The sequence below is a fragment of the Pteropus vampyrus genome, unplaced genomic scaffold (genome assembly GCF_000151845.1).
Source record: "Pteropus vampyrus isolate Shadow unplaced genomic scaffold, Pvam_2.0 Scaffold10, whole genome shotgun sequence".
In the NCBI taxonomy this organism is placed as follows: Eukaryota; Metazoa; Chordata; class Mammalia; order Chiroptera; family Pteropodidae; genus Pteropus; species Pteropus vampyrus.
The window spans coordinates 2,608,446-2,624,571 of NW_011888791.1; the positions used below are offsets into that span (position 1 = coordinate 2,608,446).

General features: G+C 34.7%; 1 protein-coding gene across 9 annotated transcripts in view; it reads right to left on the bottom strand.

Moving 5' to 3' along the window:
- Positions 1-16,126, bottom strand: part of LRRC49 (leucine rich repeat containing 49) — a 131,209-nt gene that overhangs the window by 114,521 nt on the left and 562 nt on the right. The window contains exons 2-6 of one of the 9 annotated variants that reach the window (XM_011375822.2): positions 15,495-15,551; positions 13,649-13,736; positions 8,580-8,777; positions 8,135-8,237; positions 4,534-4,737 (exon numbers count right to left, since the gene is read on the bottom strand). In XM_011375822.2, coding sequence (XP_011374124.1) covers positions 4,534-4,737; positions 8,135-8,237; positions 8,580-8,777; positions 13,649-13,736; positions 15,495-15,551 — 650 coding nt within the window. Of the gene's footprint in view, positions 1-4,533; positions 4,738-8,134; positions 8,238-8,579; positions 8,778-10,681; positions 10,758-13,639; positions 13,737-15,494; positions 15,552-16,126 lie in introns of those variants that run through there. The other 8 variants (XM_011375813.2, XM_011375842.2, XM_011375832.2 and 5 more) reach the window with 8 other exon arrangements.

Here is a 16,126-nt window from a genome sequence, read left to right on the forward strand (position 1 = left end):
TGGCAGAAACCTGCTTTTTTTCTAGAAAGCACCCTATGCCCTGAACACTCTAAGTCACTTCATCCAAACCATTAGCATCTTTCTGGACTCAATGGAATCTTTAATTAGCCTTTATCCAGAGTCAGGTATTTAATAATATCCTATCTAACACTTAAATCTCTCTAGTAATAATAGCCAATATTAATAATAACAACAATAATAATAATAGCTGCCAAATCAGAAAGGAAAACAGACAAACCTTTCAACACAATTATTCTTCTGTCTGCTTTGTTCTTGAAATTCCTAGAATAGTTGGAGAAAATTACAGTACCCTAATAATATGGCTTAGGAAGAGTGATGCTTTCTAATAGAAATCTGACCTCACAGTTATTAAAGAAGTCTTTTATTAAATTCTTTTATACCTTTAAGCTCACATTCCCTAAAACAGTAGTTCTCAAACTCTTGAGAACTGAATCATCTGGAAGGCTTGCTAAATATAGATCACTGAGCCCCACCTCCAGAGTTTCTTGGATAAGGTCCAAAAATTCGCATTTCTAATAAGTTCTTTGTGCTGAGGTTGCTAGTCCAGGGATCACATTTTGAAAAGTACTGCCCTAAAATATAGACCTTCTTCTTATCAAATCTCAAATCTCCCTCATATGAGCTTTATGAGGGTGAACTCATATACACAATAGAAAATACTAAAGCCTATTCTAAGGAAATAATCAGAGATGAAGACAAAGATTTATGGACAAAGATATTCATTACAGCATTATCATGGCAAAAAAAAATGTACACAATATGAATGTCTAACAAAAGGGAAATATTAAGTAAATATATACCCATATAGATTATACAGCTCTTAACAATTATATTTTCAAAGAATATTTAATGACATGGGACAACATAATAAACTGTAACTATTCAAGTGAAAAATACAGTATAAAAACCATTTTGTAAAACTGTGATATGTGAACATAGAAGAAAGGGTGCTACTCAGTGCTGATAACTAAATCTTGGAACAAGGGCAAAGGGATGACTGCATGTCCTTTCGATGTCATGTCGGAGCACTGTTAACAAGCCTACCTAAAGATCATCTGACTATTTGCTGTTAATTAGAGCCCAAACTCTGTAAATTTATAAACTAACTTGTAGAAAACTGAGGAGATGTAATTATTTTTGACAGGTAAGAATATAATTTATTTCTGTCTAATAAAAAAGATAACCCAGAAGATTATAATTCCATTGCTTTGTAGGACACTGACCTGTTTTATAACTTAACAACTTTATTCCAGCATTCTTTATTTTTCATTGAATATATATATATGTATATACATACATATATATATAATCAGTTTCTCTTATCCTCCTTTAAACCAGTTTTGTCATCTTACTGGTTCTCTCATTACTGAGTTAATTAAAATATTGGCCTGTAATTACTATCTGTTTGAGAATTGTATTTTTAACATTTTGGAAATTATACACAAAGGACAGAGATTGTCTCAGCCCAAATTTCTCTCATTTGGAGGATCAATGTAATCTGTTTCTGAATTGATCAGAAACTCTAGGCACTTTGGAGGTACTTCAGTCATAGAAACCTAAATGTGCAATATGCCTTCCCATTAGGACTCCATCAGGGCCTCACATGCTGTATGCTACCCAGTAAAACAGTCCCTATCTGTTGTGATTTCAAGCATTCTCTTAGCTTTGTCACATACTGGTTTTATGACTCTCACTTCAGATTCTTATTGCTAGGTGAATAGGAAGAAAAATTGGCAAGTTGCTCAGTCAGTTAAATTCAAGACCAACTAACCATCTTGCTGTCTTGTTCTCATGAATTGCCTTTGCCATAGGTTCTCTCCCCACCCCCAGGGCCTGAAATGATATAAAAACAGATACAATTCTAAATAATTTAGAGGCAGATGGAGTTATCAGTTGACCTAGAAGGCCATGGTCAGATTAGGTACTGATGTGAGAAATTTGCAGAATCCTAGTCAGTTGAAGATTTTTACATTAACACCCATGTGACCTGATTTTTAAGTTCTTCCATTAAACAAAACTGAAACTAGAAAAAGACAAGGCTCACCTATCACCACAGTACCTACAGACCTCTAGGGATTTACCACAGCCTGTCTTTGCAGGCCATGTTATGTTACTGATGCCAGGATAAAGACCTCATGACAGGAACTACATGAAGACTAAGCTTTTCAGGTCTCAGAAACAAATTCTTATGTGGGAAACTTCAAGCAACCAAAAAGGAAGAAATATAGAATTCCAGGGTCTGGCAGAGAATTTCGTATATAGTCCTGGGTGATCAGAAGAAAATACGGAGAAGTTCTATTCATTAGCCTTGATCATGAGGGCACCAGAAGATCTCATAAAAACAAACAGGGGATATTGAAAGCAGAAGAGTTAGATGTCAAGAGCTTCAATAGCAAAGTGGAACAGAGGGGTTGGGAGTTCTTTAGCAACAATGTAAACTTCACATACAAGATCTGAACAAGGTCTTTCCAGCTTTTGAGCAGAAATCTCTGTTGGAGCTGCTTGAACTTGGAGGCATATGGTTGCCCTGGATGTTCTTATATCATTCATTGCCTTGGACTAAAAGACAGTGCGGTGCTTCACAATGTGGGAGAAAACTTTCTGGACTTGAGTGGCAGGGGGCAACAAGTAGAACATGGTGACACAGGGTAGCAGATGGGCTTCTCTCTTCTCCAGCAGTCCTCAGCCAGGTTTGCCTAATGATCAATAAAATACTGCCTCTTTAAGCCTCATAGTTCCCTTGTTGTGACAAAGTCAGCTGGCTGGAGAGCATCAGGTAAGTTTTAGGGATCAGATTTGCATTGTACTGATATCTCAGAAATAGGCAATTGGGGAGAATGTAGAATCCGACTCATTTTCTTTTTCATTCAAGAACATTAACAGTTCTAGAATGACTATTTTCTTTATGGGGAAAATAAAGTAAAATGTGACCCAAAACAAACAAACAAAAAATGAAGGCAAAGAAAGAGGAAGAGACTGCATTAGATTGCTTTTTGACTTGACCATAGTAAGAATACAGAGAAGGGCATCAGGTCCCTTAGAGTTAAAGAGGCAAAGAAAGCTTTTAAAAGGTCAGAAGGTCCAAAAGATTGGTTGTTTCAAGGCACAAATTATTTTTTTAAAAACTTAAAAGGTAATTTCTGAGAAGCCAAACAAGCTCAAAAGTGGGAACAGGGAAAGAGAGTAGATGGAAAGGTTATTTAAAACTTAAGAACCAGGAGTAGCAATTATACACTATATTTAAAAGTAGAGACGGAGATTTAAAGTATCACTGGAAAACACCTTACCCAAGGACTAAAAGGGAAAGCATAAAGGCAATGGCACTAAAGAATAAATAGAAGCTGGAGAAACAAAGCAGTAACTCCAAGGATCAGAAATTAGTAAAGAAATTTCTGAGAGAGATAACAGGGAGCACCTTGAAGAGAATGCCTTAAATGTATGAAAAGTTTCCTCCTCACTTTACTCTCTGAGCTGCTCTGGTGGCATATTCCTACTACAGATAGTTTGTACATATCTAACCTTGCAAAAGTCTCTTTACATTCCCATTTCTCCATCTGAAAAATGCGAGAACTGATCACTTCAAGCTCTAATACTATATGATCTTATAATTCCCCCAAGCTCTCTCATGCTACTATAATGATCAGCTTAACACTCACCAACAGTAGCTGACAGACTACATTGACAGGAACTTTCAAGAAACTGCAAAGAACAGATAGATAAGAGCCTAGAAATTTTGGACATGATCTTGGAAAAAGTATCTTATACTACCATTGGCTAATGAGAATAAAGAGGTAATTCAAGATTCATGCTGTGGGGTAAAAAAAAAGACAGGGTAGAGGGGAACCAAGCTTGAGTACAATGCCATATCTATACTTCATCATTTGATAATACAAAAGTCATTTTTAGATTTTGCCAAACAGCGCTTCTTTCATTGCAAAAGCTATCCAGTGAAGCACAACGGAGAGAAAAGTCATAATCAACTCTCAAGGAAATTAGTTGGGAATTGTGTAGCTGCACCACATAGTAGAACTTTACGAAAAGAACTGGGTATATTCATATGGGATGTAATCCTAAATACATGCTGAAAACAACATCTGAGCAAGAATCAATAGTAATTTGACAATCACGAGGTATCAAAGACATCTGATACCTCAGTTAAGTGCTGAGAAGAATCACTAGTGAAATACAACTGCCTAAAGTGAACACATGCTTAAAATACAGCCTAAGAAAACATAAACGCCAAAGTCCACTATTTACTTCCATATAAGATATGGCACTGGAATGCAATGGAAATAAAACACACTCAAATAAATGTTATTTGTTCTGCCTTATTTTCAGACTGAATATCAAAAAATAAATTACAACTGAATCTTAATCCATTCAAATAATCTTTTGAAAAATTTAGTCTATTAGGTTCTTAACTATTTTTCAATTCTGAGTTGCCATCTAAACACCACAGGACTCCACATTAGTCTTAAGTATAATAAACAAAAACTGCTCTACAAAGATTACCTGTTTTTCCCCAACAGAAGGACACGGAGGGATCTCAGAGTAGAAAGTCCACTAATTTCTTCAATCTGGTTATCATATAAATCCAAGAATATTAGCCTCTGTAGATTAGAAATATTTTGGATTCGAGTTATAAAATTGTGTTGGAAGTTCAACAAACGAAGGTGCTCTTCCCCATCGATGATAGGACATACAGTCAGCTTTTGCCTAAAAAAACATTTTAAAAAGTTAATAAGTTTCTGATTTGGTAGCCTGGCTCCCATGTTGTGAGGAGAAAAAGATAAATAGAATCACTTCCTGCCTCCATGAACTAAGCATCCTATATCTAATTGCAAATCATTCATATAAAACCCCATATACTTTGACAAGGGTAAGTATTAAAATAAAGTCTAAGCTCTCATTGTATTAAAAAAAAAAAAAACTCCCATATAAATTATTTCACACTCTATGTAAATGCCTTCTTCAGTAGAGGCTTAGATGATTCAAAAAACAATGTCACATGACCAGAGATATGCCCTTGCCATCAATCCACCAATGTAAAGACAATTTAGTTGCCCAGACGATTAAGTCATCAGAAGAAAAAAAAAAAAAAAACATACAAAACGGTCTCTCATAGAATCATAGCCTCTTGAGCTGGATGATACCATAGGAAGAGTAAGAAATTCAGCCATCTACAGTTCACCTTGATAAAGACAATTTCATCCTAAAGTTCGCTAATGATAAGGTGGTCTTTACTGAACATTTCTGCAGAAGCTTAGACTTTAAGTATATGTTTACACGTTTAACACTAACTTTGAACTTTACAGAACATTTAGAATATTATAGGGTAGGATGAAACCTTAACAATATATGCCTTTAGATATATTTAAAACAGTAAACCTCCATTATGCAAAAAGTTATAATGTATTACATGTGAAGTAATATGTGCAGGGCCCTTTAAGAATTCTACTAGTGTAATAAAACGGCCAGACAGAAATGATTCTACTCTGAAATTTCAAGAGTCTTCATGGAAAATGTAGTTCTATTGATCAGAATGTGAACAAATCTAATCGAGAGATTAATTAAAAATATTTCCTTTCAGTAAAAATCAAGTTAATGAAAACTTTAAAGCAAATAAATCAGTGCTACAAAAATAAGTGAAACTGTGGAAGTGATTGGAATCCTCCTTATAAAGAGAAAAAAAAAATGATTAGCATAGAAAATAACCAAATGTTAATCATTGACAAAGATATGATGTTTAAAAATGCAGACCCTAAAAAAATTGGTTTAAAAAGAAGAAAAGTAAAAAATATTAGGTAATAGTTTAATTCTTTTAATGTGTGCTTAGTAGTTAAAATTTATTTCATGTACTCAATTCTACGACCTCATTTGGTACTTCTGTCTTATAAATTATAAATTAATAAGTTATAAGTATTCTGGTTTAAAATTTATATCTTTATACATCTGCTTAGAAAAAAACTTAAATTGTCTCATTTTTCCTGCTTCAGTCTTCCTCTGGTACCTTCAGCTTTTAGTTCATCTAATTCTTGAGTCACTCATCACTAAGATAGGGAAAAAAAAATAACCTCTGACCCACCTCTTAAATATGTCACTGCAGCTTAAAATAAAATCACTTTCTCAGAATTCAAACCAGTGACTAATTCCCTACTCTAAGGCTCACTTGTATAGCCCTTAACCCCATAAGTCCCTGTCATCCAGCAGAATAAGCAAACAAACACACACTGGGTTATTGCCCTAGTGTCCTCCAGGAGAGTTCGTTGTCTACAAAATCCCTCAGTTCTCTACCTTCTATCCCATTACTGAGGTGTCTATGTGTTTGCCTCTGTATTTCCTACTTGATGCTGGTAGGCTGCCATCCTGGTACTCCAGGCCTACCCTAACTCCCAGGGCGGCCAGAGTCTAGTTCTTCCAAGCATTTCTTCTCAGGGCTGGATTCTACTCTTGACCCCTCAGTCTCCCAGCTAACAAAATGCATGGCATGGCAGATCTCCCTTTGAAAATCACTGCTGTTGCCAATTGGCTCTCAAATAATAATCCCTGAGTGCCTTGCTGCTGGCCCAGCTTTTGTGACTGTACATCCTGGTACTGATCAAATTATGCCTAACCTTATGACATCTTTGTGATCCTGCCATTTCAAAACCAGCCTTTAAATCTGAGTCAATTTCCTTAGTCTTGACTTTCCTAGGTAAGCATATCTCCACCTGATCAAAGTTTGCTTCTTCACCCCAGAGGCCCACGTGCTAAGGATCATCTTCATAACTGCCTAAGTCACCCCAAGCAACAATGCAAGTACCTAACTTGTTATAAATCTAATAAGAGCCACAATCTTATAAATACTGGCTCCTGTTATTCTCAAGTAACATGGAACTGAAGGGCTGAGGTACTATTCTTGGCTGAACTTTTAAAGACTGAGATAAAAATTATCATAAAATCTCTCAAAACATTAAAATGATATTGTGAAACTTAAAAATATTAGCATTAGAATTTCAAAAACCAACAATACTACAAAGACGTCATGACAGTTACTGCCCTCAAGTGTTACTTTGCCTACAAAACACGTTACACCCTACAAAGAGCTTTCTCTCACATATAAACATAAATGATCCATGACAATTTGCTGTCAGGTATGCACTGCTAGGTTAAGAAGTTTGTTTAAAAATTTGCTGTTAAATGGGCACTGCTAAGCTAAAGGTATACACAGCCGAGATAGTTTCTCTGCTAGTTATAGCACCAAAGTAGGGTCGGGATCCTTCATCCACCACTATATTGCAGGTACCTTCCTGGATTTAAAGATGGAGATCAAGTCCTAAATATATTTGTTCATTTAAAAATTTTTTATTGAGAGCTTATTCTGTCCCAGGCTCTGTTTTAGGTGCTAGAGATTCAGAATTGAACAAGACTCCCAATGTTTGTTGAGCTATTCTAGTAGGAGGAGACAAATAATAAACTTGATAGGTAAAATATTTAATATATTAGAGGGTGATAAGTACTAAGAAGAAAAATTAAGCAGAGAAGGGGGCTAGAGACTACCTGGGTGGAAGGGTTTGCAGCTTTGGAGAGGGTAACCAAGGAAGGTCATCCCTGAGATGACGGCATTTGAGTAAAAATCTGAAGGAGGGAAGGGAGTGAGCCTACAGATATGTGGAGGAACAGCATTCCAGGTAGAGGGAAGAGCAAGTACAAAAACCCTGAGAGGTAAGCATGCCTGGTATATTCAAGGAGGCAGAGTGAGTGAAGGAAATTAGAAGGAGGCAAGGTCAGTGAGGTAACAGGGAATGTAACTAGATAGGGCCCAGAAGCCTGTATGAGGACTATATGGTAAAGTTTTTTTCCCTATCCTAAAATCCATTTTCAACAATGTCATATTTTAGAAGTATTTAGTACTTTTTCAGAGTATAATCAAGCTCTTTTATATTATATAGATGTAAAATTCCTCCCCATACCTCTGGAAGGATAAATGAAAAATTGTTAACAGTGATTATACCTAGTAGGTAGGAGAACTGGATAGCAGGAGAACAAGAGGCGTTAGACTCGAACCTTTCAAACCTTGTTCCGTGTCTATGTATTTTAGTCAAAAAAGTAAAATAAATGAAATTGTCCTCACCTTTCTAGGGTCAACCTGTCCGAGTAAAGAATTTTCTCTTCAGAAGAACGGTGGAGAATGGGAAATGATGGCATTGATGAGCTCACCAAATTAATATGATCACCTATTAAAAATGATATACAAATTACTTGATTAAGAAAAACCTTTAAAACCTTAAAACTAAAGTCACCTTATATTTGGAGAACTTTGGCACCTACAAATACCTTTTCTAGGAAGTATAGTTTCCATAGTTCTCCATATTTGAAATTAACTACCAAATTTGAATTTGTTTCTTTCCTCTTCAAACCTAAGCTATGTGTTCTGTGTATGACAAATAATTTTTCCCTTGCCTTATAGATTTGTTGAAAGTACAGAACTACTCTAGTGCTATCTTTATCCCTTTATAATTTGACTCCTAATACTAAATTTTAACTCTCTTATAACTGAGATGATAGTCCCTCATTACCAGATACATTTGGGCCAGCACTATGACAGCCCTGCCGGATTCTGGACTTTGAAGGTGTCTGAATGGAAGAATCTCCAAATGCTGATAAGGAGCTCATGGTAGTTTTCATTTCCAGCCCACATAGTTCTGTCACGTTTGTTGTGGATGAGATGCATGATGATTTATTACGAGGCGAAGGGCTTATTACTCTTCCATCTCCTTCAAAATATCAAAAAGTTTATCACAAAGCTACGAAACACATGACTTTGCTAAAGGATATACAGAGAAAGTAGTTTTGGATAGCAAATGTAAACCTCACATCATTATATTTTTTTTGTATGATCAGGTACTATTAATAGAGAATATTGCAGAACCAAAGTGGATGTCAATAAATCTTATATACTTATAGTGAGGATCCACAGGGCATACAACACCCCCATTAGATTTATGGGCTGTTGGTTAGATCAGGGGTCCTCAATCCCCGGGCCTCAGACTAGTACAGGTCCTTGGCCTGTTAGGAACCGGCCACATAGCAGGAGGAGAGCGGCAGGCAAGTGAGTGAAGCTTCATCTGTGTTTGCAGCCACTCCCCAGGGCTAGCATCACGGCCTCAGCTCCACCTCAGATCATCAGGCATTAATTTCTCACAGGAGCACTGGTCCCTGGTGCCAAAAAGGTTGGGGACCGCTGGGTTAGATGTTGTTCCTGCCATTAGGTAGCTTTCAATCTAGTGGGCAAACCAGTATGAAATTAATAAACTATATAGAAGAACATAAACAAAATACAGAATAAAAAATAATACCTAATAATATATTCACACATAAATGTGTCTGGTTATTTTTCACTTAAAGAAGATGGTTACAGATGGGTTTAGGGGGAGAGTATATTAAGATATATTCTAAAGACCTAGAAGAATGTAGAATGGTCAAGAAGAGATGCTTGGAATATCCAGAAAAGAGGTAAAATCAGAGTAATAGGTCAAAGGTGACAGTTTGAACACCAGAGGAATTCTACTATATCTTCTTCTATGAGGAGAAAATTTCCTGAAAGCAGCAACTGATGTTGAGGGGAGTGATAAGCAGTAAAATGGAACCTAAGGTTACCATAGAATTCTGCTACTTAAACTGACCAATATGAACAAAACACGAAACCAAATCTAGGATGTTAACATAATCTTTGGGAGGCCATCAGACAATATGATGACAACTTAGTTCCACATAGATTGTATTAAAGAGCTAGAAAGCAATGGTATTTGCTAGCTTCTCCAGGTTTGCATGGCATAAACCCAAGTATCACACACCTAGCTTCTTGAACAAAATAACCAGTGCTCACATCCCACTTTTCTGAATATCATAAAATATCAAGATAACTAATAATGATGTTCTAGAGTACAAGCATTCAGAATTGACATGATGTTTAACAAGGAACTGGACTTGAGATATGACCAGCTGCTAGCATGATACCCAAACAACCATCATTCTATAAACTGATTTGGAAATCAAAACAAACAGAAACTAGTCTAAGGATTAACTGATTAAGGATTAACTGGTCAGCTAAAGATGATCAAGGAAAAACTCTGAACAACAGACAACCTTGATTTTTCTTGTTAGTATCAGAGTTGGGTTTTTAAAATTCTTCTGTGAACACTTCAAGCCAATTCTCAATTTAAGAGGCAAATTTAAACTTTATAAGACTTTGGATGTAGAGGCAGTAATTGACCAGTAAATTTTATTTACATTCAGTAAGTAAAAGAGTTTTATCTTCACATTTTTTGGTTCCTATTATACACAGAAGTCATAATCACTACCCAAATGATGAGCTTACTATAATAATCAGTGTGCTATACATCTTACAATAAATAGCAAGAGATGAGACTGATTAAGTAGAAAGGTCTTAAAATCAACAAAAAAGATCATTTAAATGACTGAGAATCCGAGTGATCTGCACTTGAAACATCCACATATTTATGTGGATATATAAACACCCACGTACACACAGACATGTACATATCAAACACCTATGTATATATAGAATGTTTCATACTACATATAAACTACATTACTATGTGCCAAAATTTTAATTGAAATATTTCTTGTTTGTTTCATATATCACTATTTAATTTACCAGATATGTAGGCCTTCACTTCCCAATTAGATGTATAAGTTCCTTGAGATACAGACCTCATTTTACATCCTTTATATTCTTGGAAGAATCTAAGTTCAGTAGACAATCAGTAAATTAACTGATTTTCCAATTTACTAAGACTTAATTAGAAATCTATTTTGTATATATTATTTCTGTTAAAAAAGAAAATCAGAAATTCTTGCATTTCAGTATTAAAATGCTGAATTATGAATTCTTTCATAATTAGGATCTCAAAGTATTTAGAGGCATAATGGTCTACATTTGGTAAGAGTCTTCACTGCACTGAACCCTAAATACATGGATAGATAACTGGGTGAACAGATGGGTGAGTGAATGAATGGAAAGAAAGATGGATGGATTGGGTGGTTGGATGGGTGGCTGGCTGGATAATATAGTATATGGTCAAATATATGTGTCCACTCAGCCTTGCCTTTGAGAGTGTTTTGGTAACCAAAATCCTGATTTTAGATTTTCTAGTGATTTATCACAATCGTAAGAGTCAAGCACTGTCTCTTCCTCTCTATATACACATTTTAGAATTCTTAATTAAGGGGTTTAATCAATTAAGGCCTGGTTAACTGAGATTTTGCTATATAGTAGACCCTGGAATATCTGATGCTTTCAAAATTTCAAGGATACAGGGGTTAACTCTCAACAATAATCTGAAAGCCTAAAAGAAATCACATACCAAGTTTTAAAACCAGCCTAACTAAAACAGAGTTTCTTTACTTTGGACTAAGAGTACTACTGGTTAATTTATGTCGAACAACAAGCGGGGAATGGGTGCCAACTCCCATGCAATCAAAGTCTAACTACTGACTCCCCAAAATCTTCAATAGTCCCTCGATGTCTGTGGGGGATTGGTTCCAGGACCCTCAGCAGATACCAAAACCCATGGATGCTCAAGTCCCTTATATAAAATGGCATAGAACAATGCATACAGTTGACCCTTGGCATCCATAGCTTCCTAAGAGCAGATTGAAAATACTGTTTTCCATTCAGGTTGGTTGCATCCACAGATGTGCAACCCAGGGATACAAAGCACTGACTGTATATTTATTGAAAAAAAATCCACATATAAGTGGATCCACGCAGTTCAAACCAGTATTGTTTAACAGTCAAATATATACATATATATATTCGATTCATTTTGAAAAATGGAAAAAAATTAAAAATTGTGATGATTGGGTATTAGGATGCCATTTATTTATTTATTTTTTAACATTTTATTTTTTTATTTTCCCCCTCCCCGCTAGGATGCCATTTATTATATAGAAGTCCCCATACTTTTCCTAATAGAGTGCTACTTATAATTTTTCTAAAGTTTTATGCCTTTGGAAGTAGAATAGTGAGCAAAAGTCAAGAAGACAGCTGCACACTATGTGGAGTTCTTTCCATGAACCTGTCTGGAACTATGGAGGAGGCACACTTGGAAAACAACCAGGTATAAGTGAGTAGCCTATCACAGAGAATGATTCTGAATAAAAGCTTTTAATGAAAAACAAATGGCTGTATTTTTCCCTAAAGAGTTCATTTGTATTTTATGGATCACTATTTATATACAACACCTTATTCATCTCTCATATTCACAAAATTCAGTGCCTCCATATTATTTCCTCATTAGCAAATATCAGGCAATACTTTCCCACTTAAATAAATTTACCTGGCCAGGCATCTACAAATATGTATACCAACTTCCTCCTCTAACTTGAGAATAGCTTGGGAAAATATTTAAGTTTGACTCAATTTAGAAAAAAAGTTAAGATATTGTTATCAAAAATATGAAAGAAACTCACAATGCAAGCATAAGAAATCCTACTTGAGAACTTCCAGGTTCGCATCTATAACTCTGTGCCTAATACTGTGACTGGCAGATAGTACATACTCGATGAATATGTAATCAACCAAACCAAAGAAGGCAAGACAGATGTTTCCTGCACTGTGGAACTATGGTTAGGTTGATGTGGCGTCCAGCAATTGGCCAAGACAAGAGTGTAGGATATAGGAAAGAGAAAAATCATGTCAGATTAGATATGAGCCTAAGAAGAAGGTCTAGAAGTAATGAAACAAAAAAGGAAAACTAATCTAATATTCAGAATCGCCACATGTTCATGCAGTAATGAGATGAATAATCTAGAGAGGCCTATACTGATCAGCCCTCTCATACAAACTCCTAAGAGGTAGGGATGGTACTATACATAAGGATTCTGTAGTGCTTAATATTAGCACATTACAGATAGCTAACAGTTGTTAGCAACCAAATAAAAACTAAAATGCACAATAGGAAATATCTCCTTAAACTAAAAAATAAAGCAATATAACCAGAGGATGTAAAGCAGTATTTTTTTAAAAAGTTGTCCACAAACCACCCAAGATCTACAAAATCCATCAGAACCACTTGAGAATTATTTAAATGCACATTTCCAAATCCCACCCAAAATCTACAAAATCAGAATGGGGAAGGGGAAAAGGGCAAGGGGAGCACTAAGAATCTGCATTCCTAACAAGATCTCAGGTGATGCACACTAAAGTTTAAGGGCTTTGATAGAAAATATCTATAATTATATGTGTTAATAAAGGAAAGAGACTGTTTCTTTCCACTCCTAACTTTCCACTCTTCCCACTGTTTCCCTGTTTCCTAAAGATCTGTGTTCCCTAATTAGCCATTTTTCCAAGTTCTTATACAGTATTTGAAAGATTCTTTCCCATTTTCTTGTACATAGCCCATCCTCAAACTAAATACAACATTTTTTTTCTGAATTAGAAAGCATCTACTATGCTGTGTATGTAAAATCAATTCTGATTTAAACAAATACCGAGACAATTTGGTACCAATTAACCATTTCACTTTTAATTAAAGCATATTTGGATCTAGAAAATCAATATTATTAAACAGTATTACCCAGTGAAGATAAACCATATATGATCTCTACTCACTGACAATACCTTGCCTACTTGAATAGTTTCTTTCAAGGTCATGTTGTAAGAGTCGACCAGGAAATGATGGTGTTTCTTTATTTAGCCTGAATTCAACCTAAAAAAAAAAAACATTATTTGAGAAAAAAAAATTTGGATAAGAATTTAACAATAAATAATAAAGATAGTTATAAAACAACATGCAATAATTGATCAATACACAGATAAACCTTGAAAAAAACACCATGCTGAAAGAAAGAAGCCAGACACAAAATGTCACATACTGTATGATTCCATTTATGATATATTGAGAGTAAGAAAATCTATGGAGAGAGAAAGTAAATTTGTGGCTTCATTGGGGTGGGATAGGGAACATGGGGAGTGACTGCTTAATGAGTATAGGGGCTCCCTTTTGGGTGATAAAAAGTTCTGGAACTAGATAGTGCTGACAGCTATACAACACTGTGAATGTATTTAATGCCACTGATTTGTATAACTTAAAATGATTAAAATGGTAAATTTTGTCATGTGTATTTTACCACACACACATACACACACAGTCAATTTCAAAAGGTCAGATGAAACTATGCTTCAGTCTGAGGCACTTCTAACTCCTTCAAACCCTCACCACAATTACAATCATTAAAAGAATCACTGTCTCAAAAATAAAAGCAAAAAACATACAATAAAAACTAAATTCTGTGGAAAAAAATCAATTTTTATTATTAGAATTCCTTTAAGAGTCCAATTATAACATAACAAAATAGTAAAATTTTATATCTAAAGCTTCTAAGAAGAGATTTCTCTAAATTGGTTTTAAATTAGTTGATAGGAGAATTTTTAAAAATCAAACAATCTGTCATGATTAACCACAAAAACCCCTAAATATGCATTTTGAAATAGCATTTGCTTTATCTCCTTATGAATTATGTAAGCTAATGGTATTTTCTTAAAACATATGTCTACAAGAGAAAATGAACTGTTTGAAAAGAATTTGGATAAAGCATATCATTCCTAGAAACACACTGGTAGAATAGGATTTATCCAGTGAAATCAATTAGCAAAACTTTGGAGGGAATACATTATGTCCAATTATAATAGGGAATATTTTCAATTAATCTAGCTAACTGTTATTTATCCAAGATGATCAAATGGTCTAGTTGTCAAGTATTTATTTTCATATATATAACGTAATCAACTGCTGCCTCTTTGACTTTCTTTAGAAAAAAAAAACTGAATTGTGATAGTTGGAGGTGTACAACATGGTCACAGTAGAAAAATTATATTGTATCTTGAGACACAATTGTGTGGAAGGTGAGTTAGTGAGTGCTAAGATGAGAAAGGAGAGAAAGAAAAACACACGAATCTCAAAAATCAAACCAAAAGCCAGAAATTATGGAAATATCAGAGATATTATGTGTAAACTGTTTGGGAAAAAAGAATCATGTTCATAATCTTAAGTTTAAATAGCATTAAACCTAATATACTTCCACTGCTAATCTATTTTTCTCCCCTGATTTTAAATGGAATGTATAGATATGTCCCCCTAAATTATCACATTTTACCTATTGTAAGATTCCATTAGTAGTAATATATACCATCATTTTATCCATTACTAAGAAAGAAAATTCTTTCCCAATCGAACTATAATATGCCATCAATTTTAAGAAGGATTCTGATTTAAGAAATGTTCAAATGTCAAGAAAAAAAAACCCTTACCTTTTCCAACTGGTGAAATAAGATTCAGTTTTTTACAAAGGATTTTTGGCTTTATGTAGGCAGAAAATAAAAATTAGGTTTAGATTGGAGACCAAAATAAATATAGTTAAAATTTCCAGTTATACTCTACTCTTTAAATCATGCTATTATTTCTTACTTTGTTTTTTTCAGGAAGGGATGATGTTTGAATAACCAGATGAAGCCCACAGTTCACCTGCAATGTAAAAATTAAAACATAAAATATGTTCTTAACGAACACACCTCCCCAAAATAGTACAGATAAAGATAAAATCCTCTCACAAAAAAATAGAATAATAAAACAGAATGCTTGCTTTTTGTTTCTGGTATATGATCATGTTCTACTGATTTGTTGGAAAAAATAAAATCACAACTAAGAATTAAAAGGTTTCACTGTGATTTATTTTCCAAAATGTCTGCAGCAATTTAGCCCTCTACTTAGCATCTAAGGATTTTGACACTTGCCATTTCAGGCCTAAGTAAACATCTCAAAGGAACAGGTGAAGGAGGTTAGAGAAGCTGTTATTAGTAAATTATTTTCTTAATTAAAAAAAAAAGAAACTTGTTAAAGGAATTTAGACGAATCTTAGCCTTTCACAGCAGAGCAGCTCCACCTTCTGGGAAGCCCAGATCTGGGATAAGTCTTTTGAGTAACCACCATACAATATTAAAACTCTCCAAATGCCTTAGTCCAGTCTATAAATCTCAAGCCTCAGTCAGACAATACCTTAAGTAGATTCATAGGTCATGGTCTCAATAATACATCACCTA